Genomic DNA, 25,390 nt, shown 5'->3' on the forward strand with positions numbered 1-25,390 from the left:
TGCATTTGGCAGAAAGGTGCCAATAAAGCAAGTTAGATGAAAAGTTAAATGCCTAACTGTGCATTTGGCTGAAATATGCGACTAATGCAAGTTAGATGAAAAATAGTGTATTTCAACATAAACGATGCCAATTATTGGTTTAACTAAAAAGATTGTAAAGGGTTTTCATTAAATATATGAATTATATCGTCGTTGATAGTCATGACATGATTATGAATAAATTGTATTTTCATTACAGTATTATGCCTCACTATGAAATTACTTAACGTGTGTTGATTTCACTGTGTCGCGGTCGTCTTTCAGGTGGGCCCGGAATTGGGCTGTCTCAAAAATCAATTAACAGGGGGCAGAAAAAAAAAGAGCATTCATCAACCATAAAAAAAGAAGAAACCAAAGAGAGGGGGTCATCAACAAAAAAGAAAAAACCAGAAGAGATCAGGAACTATTGGGGGGATACCAAAAGGGGAAAATTTTTGTATTCGGGTGAGAAAACCTAAATAAACAAGTTTAATAGATTTTTTCAAAGCAATACAAAGAAATTTTTCCATATTTCTCTCTTCCTTTTGTTCGAAAAAAATCCATAGTACTCGTTAAGGTATTTTTTGTTTCACTTTCATATGCTTTGTTTGTAAAAGATTTTTTACCTAAGTTTGTTTCTTCGGGTCTTCATTGGAGTCAGGTGTTGGGGCGTTTGTAATCATCTCTGAGTTTTTGTAGGGTTTTCATGTAGCTTTTAAGGGTTGTTTGGGTCTTAGGGTTTCCGTTTAAAGTGGTTTAGGGAGTTGGTTCAGGATGTGGTTTAGGTTTAGGAGTGGCCCTGCCACCATCAATGGTGGTCAGGTTTCAAATCGAAGCTTTTAAGGGTGGTTGTTAGGGAGATTTGTGTTTTGTTCTGGGTCTAGGTAAGTAGATTGACAGGTTTAAGATTTTTAGGGTGTAGGTTCGATGTTATCCAACCACCACTGCTGGTAGTCGGTGAAGGCTATGGGTTTCTGGTTACATGGTGGCAGGAGGAGTCGAAGAGTGGATGAGAGGGAAACAGTGGAGAAGAAGATAAAAGCGGCCGGGTGGTTTAAAAGTGATTAGGTTTAGGTTAAATGTTTTATTAGGGTTTTTTATATATTGAGTTTTGGGTTATTTCGGTTTGGGTCTCTTAAACTTGAGCGCATTTTCACAAAACAATTACTTGTAGGGACCTTGTTATTATTTATCCTTTTTGTTTTGTCTCATTGTTGTTATTTTCCCATTTTGTAAATCAGTTTGGATCATTAGGTTATTCGTATTTAAGCCATTCGTATTTAAGAGTGTTTTGTATTTTAATCTTTGTTCTAATTATTAAGATGAATGTTTAATTTACGCTCCATTTCGTTTTAGCCCATTTGGTTTGTTTGTTTGTTTTTCATTCGGTTTATATGTTTGACTTGTTGTTTTAAGTTTTTTTTTATTTCAATCATATGCATGCTTATGGTTTATTAGTAATTTTGGGTCTGAAATATGTAATATTTGTATTAAGTGGTCAATATTTCTTTAATTTGTTAATATTATTCCCTAAATCTACTGGTTTTTGTTTCCTTTTAATTATGTTTTCTTTTAGGTGTTATAAATAACTTGTAAATGTTAGTTGTATACTGGTAAATGTTTTCTTTAATTAGTTATGCATGTTATTTTAATCCTTAACACGTTTATACACACGTCCGAAAAAGTAATTTAAAATTCATGTGACATCAATTATGTATGAGATATATGATATCCACACGTGCATAACTCGACCTAATTACATAATTGGATTAAGGGTAATACCCTTTTAATTTAAAATTGTTTTGAGTGGTTTGTCTTAACTCATTAGAGAGTCGCTTTCGACGATTTTGAATTAAAAGTGTATCCCAACAGTGAAACCTAAAAAAATGATTCATCACCTTAAAATTTGGGAACAGGAGAAAAAAATATTCAATTATTTAAATTTTTCGAAAATAAAATGTTGTTAGAACTTATCTAAGATATGGTCTCGATATTTTTAAATAATTGAATATTCTTCATCTTTCTAACAAGGCTTGGTAATTTTAATTTAATCAATTTTGTTGCATGTTAATGTTATAATGGAATTATAATATTTCTTTATTTCGATTGAAGTAAGAATTAATTATCTCAAGTTATGAGGGATTTATTTCTTCTCAATAGGAAATAATTTAATATTATTATATTTCATGGTAAAATTCATATTTTGATTGTTTTATGGGATCAAAAATAAAATTAAATTTGTATTTGTAAATTTCATTGCAAAGACATTGATTAATCGACTAGGTACCAATTTAGGGTGTTGTGGGGGTGCTAATCCTTCCCAACGCGTAACCGACTCTAGAACTCGAATTTTGGTAACGTAAACCTAAATTTGTCATTTTAATTAAAATTAATCTTTTATTTAAAATGGAAAAATGCTTTTAGGTGCCCAATCACACCCTAATCAAATATTGGTGGCGAATCCTCGAACCGTACGTTTTATTTTAAAAAGGAATCCCAAATTTTTTGAAACGTGAGGTTTTTAAATCGTATTTATTTTTAATTAAAATCAATCACAGAGAGATAAATAAAAAAATGGTGTGGTTTTCAAAATCTCACTTTTTAAGAGAAAAAAATCGTTTTGACAACTTGGCGACTCCGCTGTGGACCTTTTTTAGAGAGTCAGGTCGATAGTCGATTAGTTAATTGTCTTTGCAAATAAAAGTTATAAATTCATTATAATTTGGTTTTTGATCCTTTGTTTAGTTTTAAATAAGTTTTATTTACATTCTGATTTATAATTTGATTAACAAATAAATAGTTGTAGTAACGTGTGATTTACATGTTTCAGCTTTCTGACCTTTACTTTATTTTGTTGTTTTTCTGGATCAAGACAAAGGATTATGAGTTTCCCCCACTATCGTATAACCTTTCGATATTTAGAGCCTTCTAACTGTACTATGTCCTGTTAGGTAGAGTCGAATGCTACGCTTACGTGAGAAAAGTTATTTTTCTCCGCATGGGTTTTAGCAAGTAGCCTCTGGGGTACATATGTCTCATGATTACGAGTGAAACATTGAGTTTCCTCTCATGGATATGAGGAAATGCATCCTCTCGAATTAAACTCGATTTATTTTAAGCCTATAATGGGTGAGGATCGAGGGTCTGGCAAGCCCAAGGGGGTACGAGCAAAGGGCAATTCGAGGACCCTGTTAGTGATACCAAAACTCTGCCCGTCTGATACTGAATCTCTGTTTGTGGTTCTACAAAAGTCACAAAAGGGAAACTCACTCTAACATTTTCCTCGAATTTATTTATTTATTTTTGCTAGAAGTATAAACTAGAGATAATGCAGTTAGGTTTATTTTTCTCAAACAAGCATGTGAATTAGATATCATGCAGTTAGGATTTTTTGTGAATAACAAAGCATGTGGGTAGATATCATGTTGGGTAGGATCTACGAAAGCATGATTGGGTAGCCAGCATGATTGGGTAGGTTTTATTTAATGATTACGATAATTACTATCTTGTTGTTTATCTTGTGTATTAACCCATTTTTGTTCTGTGTCTATTTTATAGTGATTTTATTGCATTTGCATCTTCATGTCATCCAAAGGTGTGAATTCACAAGTGATTGACTAATAAGAAGGTATGCCATATTGAGACAAGAAATTCTAAACCATGTAGTCAAAACCGGGAGATCCAAAGATGTTCAAATGATCAATAAAGCATGACATCTGATGAATGAAGAAATCTAAAGTTGATTGAAGATTTCCTTTAAAGGTGAAAAGGCCAAGATGATGACTCAAGAGTTAGATACAGTCATACCAAGGACGAGAAGACCCTTCATAAAAAATGAAGACCACTTCACATTGGAAATAAGAATGGAGATTTCAAAAAGGACATACGGTGTCATCAAAGGTGATAAAATATGCTGACAACTTTGGGGTGTAATGTTAGATTCCATGTAGAGTACGACTCAAGGAAATGAAGAAATTAAGAATCACATTTATATTTTGACTACATGGTGTACTGAATTCTTATTGTCTAAATGAAGGTTGTTCTATTGTGGTCACTTTTGGAATGAACACCTTTTTCATTTGCATTTGGAATTCACATTTGCATTCGCACTGCTTTAAGTTAAGCATTTTTACATGCATCAATCTTGAAAACGTGAGAGCAACTCGTGAAGGATACAGAAGCTCTGAAAACAATTTGAAGTTACCTGGAGCGTGTCTATAGAAATATCAAAGGCGATGAATGAGATATTAGCACATGTTAGTAAGATCGAAAGAATCCAAGAATAACTTATCAATACCCAAAAATAAATTATTGATAAAGCAAGAAAGTTCCAAGATGAATCCAGAGAAAAAATGTCCAAGTTTATGAGCATGATGGTTATAATGATATAAGGGGAGAAATCGTTAGAGAACCCTATTATCCAAGAAAAGATGAAGATTTCCAGTGAACATCATAATGTTAATTATGCAGCCAATATGATGATAGCAAATGATCAAGAACCTGTTGGGGAGTTTTGTAATCTAATTCAACTCCAAGGATTAGGTACTATTCCAGAAAATGTGACAGAGATCATGTTGCAAAAAACTAAAGCTGATGAGGTGAATGAATGTCACTCCTAGAGTCCCCATAGCCATAAAAGAAAAGAAGCAGCTATTCACTCGAACCAATTAAAGAAAGTCTCGTAATCGGAAAGTACTTTGAAATTGTTCCAAACTTCTATCTCGCATTTGAACCCCCATTTGATTAAAGGTCAATACCTCACAGCGAGGCCAGTGGAAGTGCAACTAAACCTTTCTGCCTACAGTTATGATCGAGGTAGTGTTTGTGATTTCCACTTGGGCATATTGGGGCATTCTACAAGGTATTGTATACCGCTATTAAAGGAGATAGAGATGCTTGTAGAAAATGGAACATTGAAACAAGAATTGGTGGAACAGTGGATGACAAGCTCGAGTGGAGCATCCATTTGAGTCAGGTGTCATTGCATTAGATGAATAATGGGGCATCCTAATTAGAAAGAGGTCATTTCATTCCATCATAGAGCTTTGTTCCATTTGTAACATCTTGTTTGAACTTATTATTTTGAACTTTCTTATCTTTCTTTTTGTAAGGATGTTTAAATGAATTCATGATACTTTAAAGATGGTAAGCATTGAATTAAATTTGTAACTTGAAATTCTTTGAATATCAATTGAATTAAAAAAACTTTGTAAATAATCGAAGTTAGAGTTCTTTGACAAAGTGACGTGATTAAAAACTGGTAAAACAAGGAACCTGGACCTTACCCCCACAAAACACGCTCGAACACCATACCCTTCTCCTGCAGTGAAAGATATAACCTTCTCCTATCATAAGGGAATGAACAAGAAGCTTGGTATTCATGTATGCATAGGAATGAACAACATGGGGCATCTCTTGTGTATAACATTACAAAACTGATTATACCATACTTTTGTTAATGGCGTTCAATGATGATTATGATCTTTACAGATGGAATAGTCGAGTAGATGAATCTAGTTTAGGTCAGTTGCTTGGATATTAAACTCTAAAGATAAGATTTTCTTGACTTTCAACAACACCTAGACTATAACAGGTTCTTCTTGACAAACTTATAAAATTGGATCCGTATACCCATATTATAATATTATATGTATACAATAAAGCTTGAGCTATCCCTCTAGAGTAATTGGTTAAATGCACCGACTTTATGGATAAGATTCAGCTAGTCTAATAAAGGTGATTATAATATATATACAATAAAACTTAAGTTGTCCCTCTAGAGCAATTGGTTAACGCCCCGACTTTATGGATAAGATTCAGTTAGCCTGATATAGGCAAATTACAATAAAGTTGATTTCAGCTAGCCACATTATTGTAAATTTTCTAAAAAAGGAGTTTCGGTAAAGATGGACTAAGGGAGTTAAGGAACACCTGTTATAGTTGACTTCACATGAGCACTCAAAAAATTCATTTTTAGATCGATATTTCGACAGTGCCTTTGCTAGAGGAGTCTACGAAACTTGAACAAATGGAAGATTTCAGATAATCAAAATAGAAGTGATCTAGACAGACTAGTAATTGATTATGCTAGTTGCGTCATTTTGTCCGCATCCGATTAAAATACCAAGCCAATAAAGAAGGCCATGTTGTAATGTTCATAAAGACCGAGAAAGAAAGGACATTTTGGTGGCCGAAACCATAGAAAATAGGAAACCAACCTGAAGCCAACTCATCAATTTTGACACTTTTCAAAGAGATATAACTCTGAAAACATTAAAGAGCTATTGATTTTTTTGATATTCTGTGAACTCATGTTTATGATTTGATTCGATTGTGAGCCTGAATTAAGGGGTAATGTTTTATAAAATTCTTTCACTTTGATCTCTAAAATAAGAGAAAGAAAAAAAGATTTTCAAATAGGACACTCACAAATGTGAAAGGTCCTTGAAGGTGGTCAGGCTCATTATGCCTCTATTGAAGAAAGAATAAACGATGCCAGAATAATGAAGCATTTCACAATTTTGAAAGCAAATAGTATGAGAGATCAGAAAGACTGAGGAATGGAGCTTGTAATACTCCCTTATGACATTGTCAACAACCTGTCAATAAAATGATCACCCTATGCGAAAGGGGAATATATCTTAGTGCATAGTAAAAATGCCAAAGTGTAACCCGTCAAGAAGCAGATGATCACCTTATTTAGAAAAGAGCCCATATTTCAGATCATATAAAAATGCAAGGCATTTTTGTTAAAAAAAATTCATCACTTCTTAAGTGTTAATGGCATTATGAAGAGAAACCCTTAAGCTATTTGACAATATTATTGTTTAGTGACACCAGGATGAGAACATTCGAGGTTAGGATATGTTGAGCACGAAGAGAGTCATGAGTACCCACTTTGGGGCATGACTAGAAACCCATATCATGTTGAGATGACAAGATTCAGACCAAGAAGACATTGAGAGTGATCTTTCCAACTTGAAATATTAGGGCATTTTGAAGGCCCGTACTGGTATGAAATAATGTTGGGACAATACTGAAGGCCTTCTTCAGCTAGAAGTATTAGTGGGAGGCATTTTTGAAAGCTCATATTATCATGTGCAAATATTATTGAATTGAGCAAATAGCTTCAATGAGACATAAAGGTATGAAGAATAAAAATGGTGAAACATTGACAGTGGAGTTTACCATATATGATCATTTTGTCCATCATACAGTTGCATTATTCTGGTGATTTCACATACATTAATGTTGGTGAACCAAAACATACCATTGAGTTTTGATATCCTTGTAATACCATACAAAAACTCTGAATACTATGCAAACAATTTCACTGGTTGAAAATTATGAGCAGAAGCCACAGGAAATATGAATGGGTTGTCAAATGTTTTTACGAACTAGTTAATATGGTGCTGAACCAATGTTGCGATCATGTGTTGTTTCCATTACCTAATATGAAGTATAATTCCAAGGTTAAAAATGATAAATTGTGAATATTTCTTTCCGCGAAATGGGCGATGGAATTTTAAACAACAAGAAACTAGTAGAACCCACTAAGATTGAATGATGGGTTGTTGTTAAACCTCTCAACTTGATATGGTATAAACAAGCCTTATTTGATATTTGATTAGATGTGGCGACATAAAAAATTAGGATAGATTCTCCTTGTGATGTGTTTCAAGAGTCGAATCAGAATAGACGTTGTTCTTCCATTGATCTTTGCAGAGTTTGGCATAGTCATATACATAGTCTCTATAAATGGGGTAACCATGCCATATTTTCGAATATAGCAAGAATTTAAGGAAGAAAATACCTCCTCCAAAATGAAGACAGAAAACAAAGACGACGAGAATATAGAAGATGATCGAGCAAATCTTTAGAAGAATGCAAGCTTGAAATCATAAGTTGCTACACTGATATCTGAGTAAACCTAAAGAGGAATGATCAAATAGAAGAAGACTGAGTTCACCACTTTGGAGTCAAATGAAGATTAAATCCAGATTTATGCATTCATAAGCATATCATTTGCCTGAAAGGAGATGCATTGCATTGCATTTCCATTTTACACATAAACACATATTTTTTATAGATCTTCTAGAGAAAATAAAAGATTCATGATGTCAAAATCCCAGCAAGGTGAAAGATAGAATTCAAAGCCCAAAAGCCAGGAATCATGTTTAGAGAGGCATACCCTGAAGAACATAGAGGTCTAATCCATAGAAGAAGCATTACTTTGAAGTGAGGACTATCAGATGTAGGAGAAAAAGCAAAGATTCTCATGTATGAAGAAGCGGATCAATCGATTAAAAGGACTAGAACACATGAGAGTGGGGAAAGTCAAATAGATTCGGAAAGCAAACTATTTAGTTGAAAAATGATGGAACATATTAAAGGAGAAGTCAACCTTTTAGTGATGTTGTTCTTGACTTTCTCATGGAAGGAAGTCAAACTTTTAAGTCATATTATTCTCAACTTGACTTTCTTGTGGAGAGTAGTCAACATTTTAGTATCCAAAGAAGAGAGGTGTTTAAATGACAATTAAGCCAAAGAAGATTCACATATATGGTGGATGCGAGACAAGTTCACAGAATAAAGATGGATTTTCATTAATTCTCTCAAATTCTAAATTTTTAAGTATAATGTTTTCAAGCAAACATTAATGATTGGTAATGTTTGATTGTCAGGTTTGACCTTTGAAGCAAATTAATCTTAATCCTTCACGGAAGAGTAGTGAAGCAAATCAATCTTGAGTTTGATCTCCTCTGAAGGAAAAGTGAAACAGACTCATTTTATGAAGATGATTCGAGTCCTATACTACCTGAAAGAAGAGGGAGCGGACCCGTTTACTGAAGTTTGTTCTAGTCATATACTCCCTGAAAGAAGAGGGAGCAGACTCGTTTACCGAAGATTGCTCGAGTCCTATACTCCCTGAAAGAAGAGGGAGCGGACATGTTTGCCGAAGATTGTCCGAGTCCTATACTCCCTAAAAGAATAGGGAGTAGACCTATTTTCAGAAGATTGTTCAAGTCCTATACTCCTTGAAAGAAGAATGAAGGGATTTGTTTACCGAAGATTCTTCGAGTCCTATACTCCCTGAAAGAAGAGAGGGCGGACTCATTTTCCAAAGATTGTTCAAGTCCTATACTCCCTAAAAGAAGAGGGAGCGGACCATTTTTTGAAGTTTTTTCGAGTCCTATACTCCCTGAAAGAATAAGGAACATACATGTTTACCGAAGATTGTTCGAATCCTATACTCTCTGAAAGAAGAGGGAGCAGACCTATTTTACGTAGATTTTTTGAGTCTTATACTCCATGAAAGAAGAGGGAGCAGACCCATTTTCTGAAGATTTTTCAAGTCCTATACTTCCTGAAAGAATAGGGAGCAAACCCATTTTTCGAAGAATTTTTTAGTCCTATACTCCCTGAAAGAAGAGGGAGCGGACCCACTTTCTAAAGATTGTTCGAGTCCTATACTCCTTGAAAGAATAAGGAGCGGACACGTTTGCCGAAGATTGTTCGAGTTCTATACTCCCTGAAAGAAGAGGGAGCAAACCCATTTTTCGAAGATTGTTCGAGTCTTATTCTCCCTGAAAAAAGAGGGAGCGAACCCATTTTTTGAAGATTGTTCAAGTCGTATACTCCCTGAAAGAAGAGGGAGCGGACTCATTTTTCGAAGATTGTTCGAGTCCTATACTCTTTGAAAGAAAGAGGAGCTGACACATTTTCCAAAGATTGTTCGAGCCCTATACTCTCTGAAAGAAAAGAGAGCGGACCTGTTTTCTGAAGATTTTTCGAGTCATATACTGCCTAAAAGAATAGGGAACTGACCTATTTTTCGAAGATTGTTCGAGTCCTACTCTCTAAAAAAAGAGGGAGCGGGCCCATTTTTCGAAGATTTTTCGAGTCCTATACTCCCTGAAAGAAGAGGGAGCGGACCTATTTTACGAAGATTGTTCGAGTCCTATACTCCCTGAAGGAAGAGGGAACTGACTCGTTGTTCGAAGATTTGTTGAGTCCTATACTCCCTAAAATAAGAGGGAGCGGACCCATTTTTCGACGATTGTTCAAGTCTTATACTCCCTAAAAGAATAGGGATCAGACCTATTTTCCGAAGATGTTTCAAGTCCTATACTCCCTGAAAGAAGAGGGAGCAGACCCGTCCTTCGAAGATATTTCTAGTCTCATTTATTCTGAAGTTACAGTGGAGCGGATTAATCTTTTGAATTTATCATGGCCGGACAAACTTGACCATCTATTTGATCTTTGCTCTATTCTCATTGCATGACAATGAACAAAGAGGCACAGTTGTAGATGCTCGATATGTTCGGGGTGTTATTTGAATTTTATTTGGGTTTATTATTACTAATATTATTATATTTATAGGCTTAGTGATATATATATATATATATATATATATATATATATATATATATATATAATTATTAATATATATATATGCAATTAACTAATTAAATAATATATATATATATATATATATATATATAATACTAAATCTTATTAATTTCTTTCTTATTACAGACCTACATTATATACAAGTATCAACCCAAATACATGCCAAATGACCCAAACCAGAGCAGAGCTTGTTTGAGGCCCAAGAAGTAATAACCCAGAGGTTTAGGGTTTAAAATCCCTAGCTACATCAAAGTCCAACGCCACCAAAAGGTTGAGACCTTCATATCAGCTAACCAATCTGACAATCCAGATTGATGATAACATAGGGTTTTATATAACCCTAACATAACAAGGATACTAGCCACCGTCAAAATATATCAACCGTTGGATTGGATGAACACCGACCGTTAGATCTTCTCGTTCAACATACGCACACCCCACCCATAGATCTGGCTTATGCCAGCCTCAACCACTTGTACCTACAACAGTCCAAAACACCAGCAAGAAGCAGTTTGCTGAGGGGCACCAACATCCCTCTGCTATGCAGAGTCCTCGGCCCCGCGCATGTAAGCCAAAACAAAGAAGAGCCGGATCAAAAAGGAGATATATATATGTCTCTCAAAAATAATTAACGGGGGCAGGAAAAAAGAGAGCATTTATCAACCATAAAAAATAGAAACAAAAGAGAGGGGGTCTTCAACAAAAGAAAAAACCAAAGGAGATTAGGAACTATTAGGGGGAATACCAAAAGGGGGAAATTTTTTGTATTCGGTGAGAAAACCTAAAGAAACATGTGTAATAGATTTTTTCAAAGCAATAGAAAGAAAGTTTTCTAGATTTCTCTATTCCTTTCGTTTGAAAGAAAGCCATAACACTTATTAAGGTAATTTCTTTTTGTTTCACTTTCCAGTGTTTTATGTGTTTAGGGTTGAAATACGAATAGAGAGAGATTTATTTTGCCTGAGTTTGTTGCTTCGGGTCTTCATCGGAGTCAAGTGTTGGGGACATTTGTAATCGTCTCTGAGTTTTTGGAGGGTTTTTAAGGGTTGTTTGGGTCTTAGGGTTTTAGTTTAAAATGGTTTAAGGAGTTGGTTTAGGCTTTGGTTTTGGTTTAGGGGTGGCCCTGTCACCATCAATGGTGGTCAGGTTTCAAATCAAAGTTTTTAAGGGCAATTGTTAGGGAGATTTAGGATTTGTTCTGGTCTAGGTAAGTAGATCGACATGTTTAGGATTTTTAGGGTGTAGGTTCGATATTATCCGACCTGGTAGTAGGTGAAGGCTGTAGGTTTCTGGTTACACGGTGGCAGGAGGAGTCGAAGAGTGGATGCGAGGGAGAGAGTGGAGAAGAAGATGAAAGCGGCCGGGTTGGGTTAAAAGTGATTAGGTTTAGGTTAAAAGTTTCATTAGGGTATTTTATACATTGAGTTTTGGGTTATTTCGGTTTGGGTCTCATAAATTTGAGCGCATTTTCATAAAATGGTCACTTGTAGGGACCTTGTTATTATTTATCCTTTTTGTTTTGTCTCATTGTTGTTATTTTCCCATTTTGTAAATCAGTTTTGATCTTTGGGTTATTCGTATTTAAGCCATTTGTATTTAAGAGTATTTTTTATTTTAACCCATGTTCTAATTATTAAGATGAATGTTTAATTTATGCTTCATTTCATTTTAGCCCATTTAATTTGTTTGTGTATTTTTCATTCGGTTTATGTGTTTGACTTGTTGTTTTAAGTTTTTTAAATTTTAATCCTATGCATGCTTATGGTTTATTAATAATTTAGGGTCTGAAATATGTAATATTTGTATTAAGTGGTCAATATTTCTTTAATTTGTTAATATTCTTCCCTAAATCTATTGGTTTTTGTTTTCTTTTAATTATTGTTTCTTTTAGGTGCTATTAATAACTTGTAAATGTTAGTTGTGTACTGGTAAATGTTTTCCTTAATTAGTTATGCATGTTACTTTAATGATTAACACGTTTATAGAAACGTCTGAACAAGTAATTTAGAAATCATGTGACATCAATTATGTATGAGATATATGATAGCCTCACATGCATAACTCGACCTAATTGGATAAAGGGTAATACCCTTTTAATTTAAAATTGTTTTGAGTGGCTTGTCTTAACTCATTAGAGAGTCGATTTCGATGTTTTTGAATTAAAAGTGTATCCCAATAGTGAAACCTAAAAAAATGATTCATCACCTTAAAATTTTGGAACATAAGAAAAAGAAATATTCAATTATTTAAATTTTTCAAAAAAATATTGTTAGAACTTATCTAAGATCTGGTCTCAATATTTTTAAATAATTGAATATTCTTCATCTTTCTAACAAGGCTTGGTAATTTTAATTTAATCAATTTTGGTGCATGTGAATGTTATAATGGAATTATAATATTTCTTTATTTCAATTGAAGTAAGAATTAATTACCTCAAGTTATGAGGGATTTATTTCTTCTCAACAAGAAATAATTTAATATTATTATATTTCATGGTAAAATTCATATTTTGATTGTTTTATGGGATCAAAAATCAAATTAAATTTGAATTTGTAAATTCCATTGCAAAGACATTGATTAATCGACTAGGTACCAATTTAGGGCGTTGTGGGGGTGCTAATCCTTCCCCACGCATAACCGACTTCCGAACTTGAATTTTGGTAACGCGTATCTAAATTTATCGTTTTAATTCAAATTAATCTTTTATTTAAAATGGAAAAATTCTTTTGGGTGCCCAATCACACCCTAATCAAAGATTGGTGGTGTCTTCTCGAGCCGTACGTTTTATTTTAAAATGGAATCCCAAATTTTTCAAAACGAGAGGTTTTTTTAAATCGCATTTATTTTTTTAATAAAAAATCAATCACAAAGAGAAGAATAAAAAATGGAGTGGTTTTCAAAATCTCACTTTTTCAGAGAAAAAAATCGTTTCGACACGTATCTTTTAGATTAGGATCAAGGGGTTTTTGTTTTGCAGGTGTTCAATCTTGTCATTTGTCAAAGATTTATAACCTCAATTATTAAAAAGCTTTTAATTAAAAAGATATTCAAAGAATTTCAAGATTGAAATTTGCTCATTGTTTATTTCCTAAGAATGAAGCATTTTATTGAAAATGTTCGAACGCCCAGTGAGTTTCAAACTTTTAAACATAAGAAGTACAAAAGAAAAATAATTTCAAACAAGATGACATGCATGAGAATACAACAAAACTCCTCATAGATGCCCCAGCTGACTTTCGATCAGAATGTCCCATTGAACGTTAATGCCCCTGAATCGAACAAATCTTGGACCTTGCACTTCAATGTCCTACAATTGTAAGTGGTATGCCCCGAGCTCCTAATATGATAACTGAGTATGGCATTAACATCATGACCTTCAGGATATGGGGCCTCTCTTGGTTTAGATTGAACTGGAATCACAAGGTTCCTCTCAACTAGCATTGGGAGCAATTCCCTCTACGTCATTGAAATTGAATTGATACGAGTCTTTTCACGGAAGACATTATGAGGCCTATTTCCCAAATTAGCTAGATAAGATCCCACTATGTTGATTTCAGCTCTATCCTCAAAGTCAGTACTGTTAGTGCCTCCTATCTGGACATTCTTGAAAGTTTTTTCGATCATTTCTCCACACATGACGATGTCAAAGGAACTCTTAGTGACAACTCCTATCATGTTGTTGATATATGGAGACTTCAATGTATCGATGAATAAAGTGATGAACTCTCTTTCAATCATTGGTGGATGCACTTGAGATGCGACATCCCTCCATCGTTGTGTGTACTGTCGAAATCTCTCATCATTCCTTATCTCTATACTTTTTTGTGTTGTTCGATCAGGGGCCATATCAGTCATATGCTTGTATTGGCCCAGAAAGGCACTAGCCAAATCCTTCCAAGAGACGATTTGAGCACGACTCAGTTGGTTTTACAATCTAAAAGCGGGTCCAGTCAGACTGTCTTGAAAATAGTGGATCAACATCTAATCATTGTTGGTGTATACAGTCATTCTTCAAAGAAATATCGTGAGATGTGCATTGGGGCAACTGGTTCCACTGTACTTTTGAAATTCGGGCATCTTGAATTTGGGCGGAAGCACCAAGTCAGGAACTAAGACTAGTTCGGATGCATCCATTTCATTGTGAGAGCTTTGTACTCTCATTCTTTTGAAGGTCTCTCTGCACCACTGTTTTAAATTATCATTGATCTCATTCTTGGCTCTTCTCTTCTCCTTAGGAGCGAATATTTTATGATCAATAGAATTACCCCGAGGATATGGCATAGTTGCTTGTGATATAGTGGTGGGGAAGCCTGCTTGGTGGCTTGGAAGCTGGTGGGGCGAAATGAGTCTTTGTGGATTAGCATGTGCCATCACACATTCAGAGGCTTCTCATGTCAAGGAAATATTCTCTTTGCCTCTTTCTTGGTTGAGCCCAGTCAATTTGGCTACAATTTGATCAACCAGGTTTTCTTGGTTTTGCAAGATACAATCCATAGTGACCTTTTGTACCTGCTCCATTTTAACCTCTCATTCTATTTGCATCCTTTGCAAACTCTCTTTAACTTCTCAAATTTTGTTTCAATTCTCAGTACTATATAAACGAAGTTTCATAGTTAAAAACACTACCTCTAAGTCTTCCACGAGATAACCCATGAATCCATGATTAATGCATGTAAAAAATGCTTCAATGAATGCCATGCAGAATGTGAATATGCAAATGCAGATGCAAAAAATGTGAAAATATTTAAATAAATGCAATGAAAAATGTAAATGAAAAAGGTATAGATTTCCAAAAGTAACCATTTTTAGAAAGAGTTCCATTTATCCAAAAGAGTTTTTATCTTTACAAGAGAGGTCCATCTACGATTATGGTTTTGTGATACATAATCCCCATGCAAACTACAAAGCTCATACCGTCGGATTACGTTCTTCCTTGTTATGAAAACTCTTTTCCATTTTAATGGTGGCTCTTCTTCTATAATGATTATTTGGTTAATCAACACCTTTCTTTTATTTATGATGATCATGCAATGCCAAACAACAATAATCATAAAAACCAAACATAGAAAATGTGTCAGTATAAAATAATTCAAATATCAATAAAATAAAATAATGCAGGTAAAGAGAAGAGGTTTAGAGTCATTTTTCCTTTGTGTACACTTAATTTGGGTACCTACTGACGGACAGAGGTTCTGCATGAATTTTATCGGGGTGGGTTACTAGGGCACACTATATGATGTGTTAGGTTCTAAGAAAAAGGGTACTCGAATTGTCCATGTTGGTGCCTCCTTAGGCTGTCAAACCCTCAATTCTGGCCCATTATAGGCTCATGCAGATCGAGTTCAATTTGAGAGGATACATTCACTTATGTCCATGCAGAGAAACAATTTATCTCACTTTGACAAAAGGTATATGAACCTCAAAGGTTACTAGCTAAAACCCATGCGGAGAAACAATTTATCTCACGTAGGATAAGCTTTCACCTCAACTTAAAATGGACAAAGCTCGTAAATGAGCTTATGATATGTAAATGTACGTGTTGTGTGTGAGGAAAAAACTCACAAACCTTTAAAAACATGACAAAAGACGGCACAAGTTCAAAAATTTGTTCAAATCTAAAAATCACTAAAATCAAAAAGCAATTAGTTTAAAAAAATAATATGTTGAAACTCAAAATAAATAAAAGGATCATAAATTAAATACAAGTTAAATTTGTAATTCCCAAAAATAAAAAACAACGTATAATCGTTTATGGCCTGACTCTCAAGGTCCCCAACGGAGACGCCAAGCTGTCATAACGGTTCCCCGGGGGAATCCGTTAGACTTGAAAATTTTAATTCGGAGAAGGCGATGAAATTTAATTTTGAAAACAATTTGACCTTGGAGTCACCACCAACCTTTAAGATAGGGAGGTTGGAAACCTTGAAAGAAGAAAAATGGTATGCTTTTTACCAAAGATTCATTTTTAAAAGTTCGGGAGTCGATTACATATGGGGAAGGGTGAGCACCCCCACAACGCCCAAATTTTGGTACCTAAACGATTATATGTTGTTTAAATATTGGGAATTACAAACTCGAAAATATATTTAAATTACGATCTTCTTATTTATTCGAATTTATTTAAAAAGTGTCAATTTTCGGATAATTAATGCCCTTTTGTGTGAACAATCTTCTGGAAAGCACTTCCTTTACAATTAGTAGACTTTCTCATATATTCCCCTCACAAAAGATTTTCATATATTTCAAAAACAAATAAAAATGAAAAGAGGTAAAAATATTTAAAATAAGTAAACTCAGAGCAAAGAAAATTATCAAATAAAAAATCTTTGTGCAAATAATCCTCAAAAAGATACATTCCCTTGTAGTTAGGAGATATCTTTGTATATTACCCTCACAATGAAATTTTATTATTTTATAAAACAATGTACACATAAATAAAGGACCAAAATAGTATTACCAAAAACTTGAAAGGCTAAACAATAATCACAAATAAAATATAAACATTATTACATAAATTAAATAATACATATATTGGAAACTAAAATAACCCATATGTAACATTAATGACTGGAATGAAACAAACCAGAAACATAAGGGAGCAGATAATAATTATACCTAAATATATTTACATTAAATGATGACTAAATCAAAATAAATAGCAAACACAAGGCCAGATTCGAAAATTAACGAACATTGCATAATAAATATACTAGTGACTTAAATGTAAACACTAGAAAAGAATAAGCTTAAAACAGTAGAACATATAACTTCATTACTAACTAAAAGGATAAATTACACATGAGCAGGGACTTATACTGTAATTAGCCCCAAAACACTAAAGCACTGAAGATAATGATTAAAATGAAACAAACACAACTTGTGTTGCTTAAACATGTATGAACTAAAAATACATTGGCTTGGATTCAAATATAAGCATAAAAAATGAGATGAATTTGCAACAAAAATAAAATGGGAACTTAAAACAAAAGGAAATAAAAATTTCACTGATAATTAAATAATAAAATTACAAAACACGGGGGACCAAATGTGATATTATCCCTAAATAATTAAAATACATGGGTGGTATTACGAGGACTCGAATTGTAATTATCCCCCAAGAACAAAAACACGCAGAGGCATAGCCCCTCAACGCGTCGTTTGACCAGGGGATATAAGTCCCAAAATAGGGCCTTTTCCCCATTTGATTTCATTTTTCTCTCTTCCTCAGAAAATAAAGAAAGAGAGAGTCACAGACTCTCTCAAATTCCCCTCGTCGGGGAAAGGAGGCCGCCGCTCACCGGCTCTGACCCACATCAGACCACGACGGTCTGAGGGAGTAAAAGACTCCCCGAACACTCCCCTCTTCACCCTCAACCCAACCACTAAACTCTTTTAACCTAAAAACCACCCTGAGAGCCCTAGGTCTATATTTTTACCCTTTGAAAAAATTGAGAAACGACGACCCTTTTTGCCTCCGACGAGCGAGGACTGAGGTATGTATCTTCTTCTCTCTTCTCTATTTCTTTTTTCTTTCGATATCTCTCTATTTTGTTTCTGTTTGGGTGGAATCCATTTGGGTTTTCTTTCGGGTTTTTTCTCTCTCGTTCTTCTCTTTCTTTTCCCAATTCTCCCTTTCTCTCTCATCCTCCTTGCTTTTTATCTCTATGTGATTGGTGATGGTTGTTGATAGATTGTTGCTGCTCGAGGAAATAGAGCTTGATTGCTTTAGATTTGTAGACCAAATTTTCCTCGGGATAACATTGCCACTTTTAACATATTTTTTTTTTGATTTCTCTATCATCTCACTGTTGATTGTCACTGTTACCTGCAGATTTGTCGGTGGCGACGTCAGGCATTGGGGAAAGCTAGATGGCGGGTGGCAGCAGCTTTTTAGGGTGAGGTGGCTGGATTATGGTTCTGAACCCCTAAGTTTCTGAGTTATTAACTGGGCCGGTTCGGGTCGGGTTTGTAGTATTCTTGGCCCAATGTTTGGGTCTTCGAGTCTGCTGAGTGGGCTTGTTGGTGGCTGGGTCATCCATATTCCAGTTGGGTCTGGGTTAAGATGTAACCGGGTTGGGTATCTTCATTTGGCTTCAGTTGGACTTCTGGGTGATAGCTGGATCGCTTGTAATGGGCTCTGGGGCTTACAATCTGAGCTGCAAAATGTAATATATAATAATAATAATAATAATAATAATAATAATAATAATAATATTTTTGTAGACCCGGACAAAAACGGGTGTCTAAAAAACTTTTACCAAAACTACATAGTCTAAAAAATAAAATTGAAAATAAGACAATGTCATTTTGGTTCTTTTCTCCCTTTACCTTCTTCTTCTCCCTTCTCTCATTTCTCTCGATTTTCTATCCTTAAAATGAACAAACCCAGATCCTGATTTTCGTTATAACTAATAATGGCCCCCAAAACAAGCTCGAGTAAAGTTACCGTCACAACAGCCACAAGATATGTCGATGGAGATGACACAAGACTTCGAATTGCATGAATCGCCTAACCAGTAGCAATTATACAGGTTCTTTGAAAAGTTACAGCTTGAAAGAATCCCGGAAGGATAAAAAATAGATATCTTAAAATCTTTCCACAACATATGCTAACATCTCATGTTTGTTTCCTAAGAAAAAAAAAACAAAGAATCCAACTAAGAAATGATCCCCTTTGTTCTTAAACCGCTCCACCCAAGGCCCCAAAATCACACTTGTTTGCTTCCTTGAGGAAGAAAAAAAATTATTTTAAACAAACAACAAAAATTAGAGAGATCTTGGTGCTCAAAGGGCTTAAAAACAACACTAGTTGCACAAACAATAACAGACCCATCTCCATTTCTTGGAGAAGAAATTCAAAGAAATGAAGAGGAAGAAGAAAAGGAGGATTGCGATGGAGCAGAGGAAAACAACGAAAGACCTTGCTTTTTCGTGAGAGGAGTCAAACAAATAAAAAGTTGGAGCAACTTTCAACAACATGACTGAAAATAAATGAAATGAAAAATATGAAACTTTTGATGAAAGGGGAAATGAGTAACTACCTTTGGAAAACTAAAGAAACTGGAAAGTTGATTTTCCTGTGTCACAATATAAATATATGGCTACCAACGATGACTTTAGGGTGGGAAAAAATAAAAATCATAATATTTTATTTTAAATGTAATTTAAAATATTATGATTTTTTAATATTTTTTTTAAACCTTAAATGATACGAAGAAGATAACATATTAAGTTGTTAATAAAAAATGTTATGTAAATATCGAAAATCTTATAATTTTTATTATATTTTCAGTTGCTCTTTAAGATTTTTTTTTAATCTTAAATTGAGTTAGTATCCCTTAGACTTCCTTGAACTAAGGGTCTTTAAGTGGTGAAGATAAAGGAGGAGGACCCTGCCATTTTTATTTTATTAAATTATAAATCCTATGTGACATATGATAATATTAAAATAAGTCAAATAATTACTTTGATAGTAGAAAATAATCGAGTGATAAAAAAAATCAATGTATAAAATTTAATAATTGAATTGAAAAAATTAAAAATATAATAAATGAATTAAGAGATAGAGTAAATTTAATATAAAACAGAATTGAATCGCAATAACTCAAAAAACTCAAAGCCCAAAACTATTACAATCTAGATTCATACAAATGTACGAAATCATGCAAAAAAGAAATGCTTCATGTGCATGTGCATGTAAATGTACAGCAAGGATGTTAATTATATGGAAGCTTATAGTTTTTCTCTTTTTGCACTGAATATGGAAGCATGTACCTACTGTCACTATCAACAATTACTAATATCTATCTAACATGAGACTTTCCGAGTTTTGTAACACTAAAATATGAAATATGTCTGACTTTCAAACTGCAGCGACCACTCAACGCCTCATGCAAACCCAAACACCTGCACATTCAAATCATCATGCTTTCCACCGTTCATTCTTGTTTATGCTTCTTCTTCTTCTTTAAGCTTTTATTTTTGGCTCATAGTTTCCTAAGAATTGGAAAATCACTGTAACTTCATTTAAGGAACATAGCTTTATCCTATTGGCCACCCTATAAAATTCGACCAATGATATCAGAGCAATCAGCTATATTACATAAGGTGATAAAAGAAGGAACAGAGAAAAGGGTCATCAGTTAAAGAACACACACATATATAATTATATATATACATAAAAGAAGGAACAGAGAAAAGGGTCATCAGTTAAAGAACACACACATATATAATTATATATAACAGTCCTGTTAACAGGTTCTACTGATACTTGAGTTGAGGAAGAAAAACTTCCCAGCAACGGAGACTGGCTGTCTTCTCCAACTTCATGGACCATCTTCGACGTGCCTCCTTTCTATATTCAAGAATATTGATGAAAAGAAAGCAAATGAGATGTGGTGGATGTTTCGAAAGTTTTGTATAGTTTTTCTTTTTTATCTAGTCGAATCTCAAGTACCAAGTAATGAAAAGAAATGTCAGATGATACTCGTATTATTTATATCCATACGCAAGTTGAAGGTTTGGCAAGGTTTGAAGAATTGCATTCAACCAGCTTTATCAGCTATAGTGCTACATTCCCATGATATATATATATATATATATAGTGAAGTAGCAACAGAATCCCGATGTGTGCGCATGAGCCAAGAATTCCAAGATCGAACTGAAAAAACCCTGGAGGAATGTCCAAGAATCCCGATGAGAACGCATGAGTCGAGAATACCAAGACGCTTTGCACCAAACGTCGGCGTTAGGTATCATGAAGTGCCACGACAATGGATAGATTACAAGGCTGTCCATGTAATCAGTTGTGAACGTAACCGGCGATGAACCACCCCACCTATCAATGTACATGCTAGCAGAACTATATATGTCAATCCGTATTGATTTTTTTTTTTTGGTTGTTGATAGATGAAATTTAAAATGATAATTTAATGAAATCATAGACACCTATTTTAATAAAAAAAATCTAGATGCCTAAAGTAAAAAAAATATAACTTAAATACAAGTGCAATCACAATGAACACTTATCCTAATTTTGCACTAACAAGACCCTGAATTGATCCTATCAATCCCACAACTGTGACGAGCAAGCAAAAAAAGCTGAAAGTCCTGAGAACAATCCATTTTCTGGACCAGGGCTGGATTTTCTTCTGCACGAAGTACATCTCCACAGGGAAATATATGGCCAAAGGCCAAAAGTTCAATGCCCCCAACACTCCTAGTACTTGGTTGAAGTAGGGGAAGATCATCGCAATCACAGTTGTCGAGGCAACGTAGGCTGTCCGAAAGCATATCTTGAGAGGATTCATTTGGAATGAAGGCAAAAATCGGAGTTGGACTGTGTACAAGTTATTCACAAATCCACTGCTTGGGAACTTGCTGGTAAACCATCTCTCCACAAATGCAAACACTGGCTGACTAAATATCTGCAACCAAAAAGATACCAACAATAGGTGGTCTTAACATGATTGTAATACTATCAGTGTCGTTCTGACACATTCATTTTTCTTGATATATCGTGTGACACATCCGTTTTCGACTCGTATCTAGACTTGGGGATAGATAGACATGGCAATTAGACAAGTCAGGTTGGTTTCATGTTGTGGACATATTAGTTAAGTTGATATCGGTTTTAGTCAAATCAAGTTTGGGTTAAAAGAGTTCCTATTGTTGAGTTTTTATGGTCGAATTGGGTTGATAGGTCCATGTTTTTGGATACGACTACACATCCAAGTTCGAATAATATACGATCAACATTGTGAACTATGCTCAGAAACTAGATGAATTTTCAATATAGGGTGACATACCTGATATCCTCCCACCAGATGAAGAACAATGCAAGCATTAGCAAAGTCAATTAGCCAGTAGGGTTCAAAGAATCCAAATCCTGTGAGGAGATTCCCAGGCGTGTTGTTGCCAAATGCAGCATATCCGAAGCAACCACAACAGAGGTAGAAGAAGGTTGTTACAAATATTGCTATCATTGAGGCCATTTTCATGGTCTTGTTCTCTGGTGGAGGTGACTTCAGGGTATCCTAAATTCAAACAATTTCATGATTCAGTTAGGATCCTACATATTTCCCGAGTCAAATTCCGTTTTCCTTCCCTCTACTGTACTTTAATTCGATATAGTTTAATAAAGTGATGATATTATAAAAATAGAGGGTTTAACCTCTGTCAAATACAAGGACAAAATCTCAAATTCAAGTACAGTAAAGGGACCAACAAAATAATTTGATATTCATAAGAGCATTCAGCTTATACTGTGAAAACAATTTGTTTTAAAAAGGAATGAACCAATACCTGTATTTCAAGAAGAATGATTGTATATGGATAGGCAAATGCAATGTCTCCAAGTGACTGAAATACTAACCATAGTTTATCAGCCACACTAGCTGCAGGCACTCCGGCTATACTCCCCTTAATCGTCCCATTTTCTGCAATCAAAGACTTGAGTCTTAAGTGCAAATCCTCTTGTATTTGTTCTCAGATAAACTCTTTAAGTTTGAACTATAACACCAATGACGAAAATTAAAGGCAAGTTTTCGAATTTCGCTGTTATTTATACCTATGACTTGTGCAAACCCAAGTCCAAACCCTATGAAGGAGTAAGTGAAGGACATGATTGCAGCAACAACAGAAAGCCATGCCATATTATGGAAATCTGGTATCTGTGACATCACAACTTGAACAGCTCCAAATAGCAGCATATAGGAAGTATACCCATATGAACATGGAGCATCATGCCCTTCTCTGTGGTAACAGTTTGATTTCTGAATCGCTCTGCATTTGGCCAAAAACAAAAACAAAAAAATCAATAGGAAAAAAGTAGAAATTTATTAAAGAAAAAACATTAACTTAAAGACATTAATATGAAGTAAATCTTGTATGGGGGTAATGGATACCAATGTTACTTGGAGTCCGATATGAGAAACGAGTGTAGGTACGAATTTCATTAAGTTTTTTTTTGTATATTTGAAGGGTTATCATATCCCAATACTCATGTCTGGATATGGCTAATACTTAAAGAAAAATGAAAAGTGACAAGATATTAACTAAAGGATTTCATCAAGTACCTCATACAGGTTGAAGTTGTTATTACATAAGCAATGTCAGTTCCATACAAGCTCAGGTTCTGTAGCAAAGCACACATCCATGTGCGGTTTCTACCTGAATTATTCAACCAAATTAAGCTTCATAGGAGGCAAGTTTACTAAGGGACATAAGTGATGACAGAGTGAAAATTTAGTTTAAAACTACCGAGATAATGCCGAACAGCATCAGTGTAAGACTTGATTCGTGTGCCATCATCGGAACGGTAACAATCAGAAAGAAGGAAGGCTGAAAGATAGGTGATAATAGCAAAAATAAGCAACGCAGTAGGCCCTGCTATCCATCCTAGCTGTGAAGTACTCCATGCCAAGGACAAAACTCCAGAGCCTATAACAGCAGTGATTATGTGTGCCACACAACTCCACAAGGTCCCTGATTGAGTTCCCACGCATACACATATTAAAGTTAAAGCTCTATCGGACCGAAAATAAAAGAACATAATACTAATCATAAGCACTTTAGACCTGAAATCAGGATTACCAGTTCGTGCAGGATGACCATCATCATCGCAAGCGCCATTAGCAAGCTCAAGGGAGTGTTGAACCATTGTAGGCCAGTAATTCGAAGAAGACGGCAGGTTTCAATAAGAAAATTTATGAGCTGTACATCCAAAAAATAGGGTCTAAGGCCAAATTTGAGCACAATGCCAGATCACCCCTCAGCCATCAAAACACTTGAATGAATGTCATTCATACGGGCTATTTGCTTCTAATATAAACAGAGATCCATTTATCCACTTGAGGCAAATCATGTCTCTTGCAGATTGTACATAAGATGAAGCATAATTAAAGAGTAAACCTCTGGAATATATATTAAAAAAAGCACAACAGTTTTAGATATAATAACAAAGTTGTTTTTCTTAATCACCAATGAATCCCTCACACCAAAAGTATGATCTCCTCTAAGTCCAAAAGAATCAGGTTCATTCAAGTACTATCTATATAGATCTTTCAATTTCAATCAAATGGTCTTTTCCAGGAATTGTTCAGACAGTGGCGTGACCCCTTTAATGTGGTTAGACATGCCACCGGCGACAAGTTAAGTAACCGGTTGATGTAATTGTAAGAAACATGGAATTGAAAACTTGTACTTACAAATTTGCAGTCATTTATGTATTTTTCTTACTCACATGGTAATCTCTATTCTCTAACCACTCCTCAGATCCCAGTCTATCTAAACGAACCACAAGGTCATCGGACTTCACTCAACGCAGAAAATTTGAGGTGAAGGATTTACAAATAAATGTTAGTAATTAATACTGGTTAAACACAATATGTATTTAGTATATCCTTACCAGGAAGCAATAGTTAGAGAAACTAAAAAAGTTGGAAGCAGATGAAGCTTGGCCTTGTACCTATACGTAATTGCAGCACTTGTAGAAAATATGTCCTTTGTGGTTTTATTGAAGACAGTCTCAGGTTTTGCCAAAAGAAAATTTTCAAAGAGGCGTTCAACCAGGAGTTAACAAACTCTGCACTCAGTTCCCTCACATACATACATACATATAGATAGATAGAATATATATAAAACAGTAGATAGATGGATATAATTGAAGTAACTACAATGAGCTGTCATTAGAATCTTTAGGATATGAAATGAGCAGTGGTAAGTGGGGCATTGGTTGGCTAGTCTTGTTAAAATGAAATAAGGAAGGTATACAAACAAACTGGCTTAGTTTGCATCAAAATTTAGGTACAACTCTTTATTGATAATCACTCTATCCACTTTTTTCACTCTCTTTTGTTTAACATGATAAAATAAGCTTTGACCCGAGTGTTCATGGTTCATGTCGCATGCATGAAACTGTGTAGCTATACAGTAGCTTTCTGCATCAATCTTGGTCTAA

At 34.6% G+C, this 25,390-nt stretch overlaps 1 protein-coding gene across 4 annotated transcripts; it reads right to left on the minus strand.

The window, feature by feature from the left end:
- Positions 1-21,411: 21,411 nt before the first annotated feature.
- LOC120200482 (probable amino acid permease 7) lies at positions 21,412-25,278 on the minus strand. 4 transcript variants are annotated; one of them, XM_039201319.1, is made up of 9 exons: positions 24,899-25,278; positions 24,674-24,742; positions 24,025-24,144; positions 23,692-23,916; positions 23,508-23,601; positions 23,000-23,214; positions 22,735-22,868; positions 22,239-22,466; positions 21,412-21,857 (listed from the first exon to the last, which is right to left on the minus strand). In XM_039201319.1, the coding sequence occupies exons 3-9, from the start codon at positions 24,089-24,091 to the stop codon at positions 21,456-21,458; spliced, it is 1,365 nt and encodes a 454-aa protein (XP_039057250.1). In that variant the 5' UTR covers positions 24,092-24,144; positions 24,674-24,742; positions 24,899-25,278; the 3' UTR covers positions 21,412-21,455. The 4 variants fall into 4 exon arrangements, with proteins under 4 accessions (XP_039057250.1, XP_039057249.1, XP_039057251.1 ...); XM_039201318.1 differs by lacking the exon at positions 24,674-24,742; XM_039201320.1 differs by lacking the exon at positions 24,674-24,742 and having other exon boundaries at positions 24,839-25,278.
- Between the last annotated feature and the right edge of the window lie 112 nt (positions 25,279-25,390).

Source organism: Hibiscus syriacus, unplaced genomic scaffold, assembly GCF_006381635.1.
Source record: "Hibiscus syriacus cultivar Baekdansim isolate YM2019G1 unplaced genomic scaffold, ASM638163v2 tig00005974_pilon, whole genome shotgun sequence".
In the NCBI taxonomy this organism is placed as follows: Eukaryota; Viridiplantae; Streptophyta; class Magnoliopsida; order Malvales; family Malvaceae; genus Hibiscus; species Hibiscus syriacus.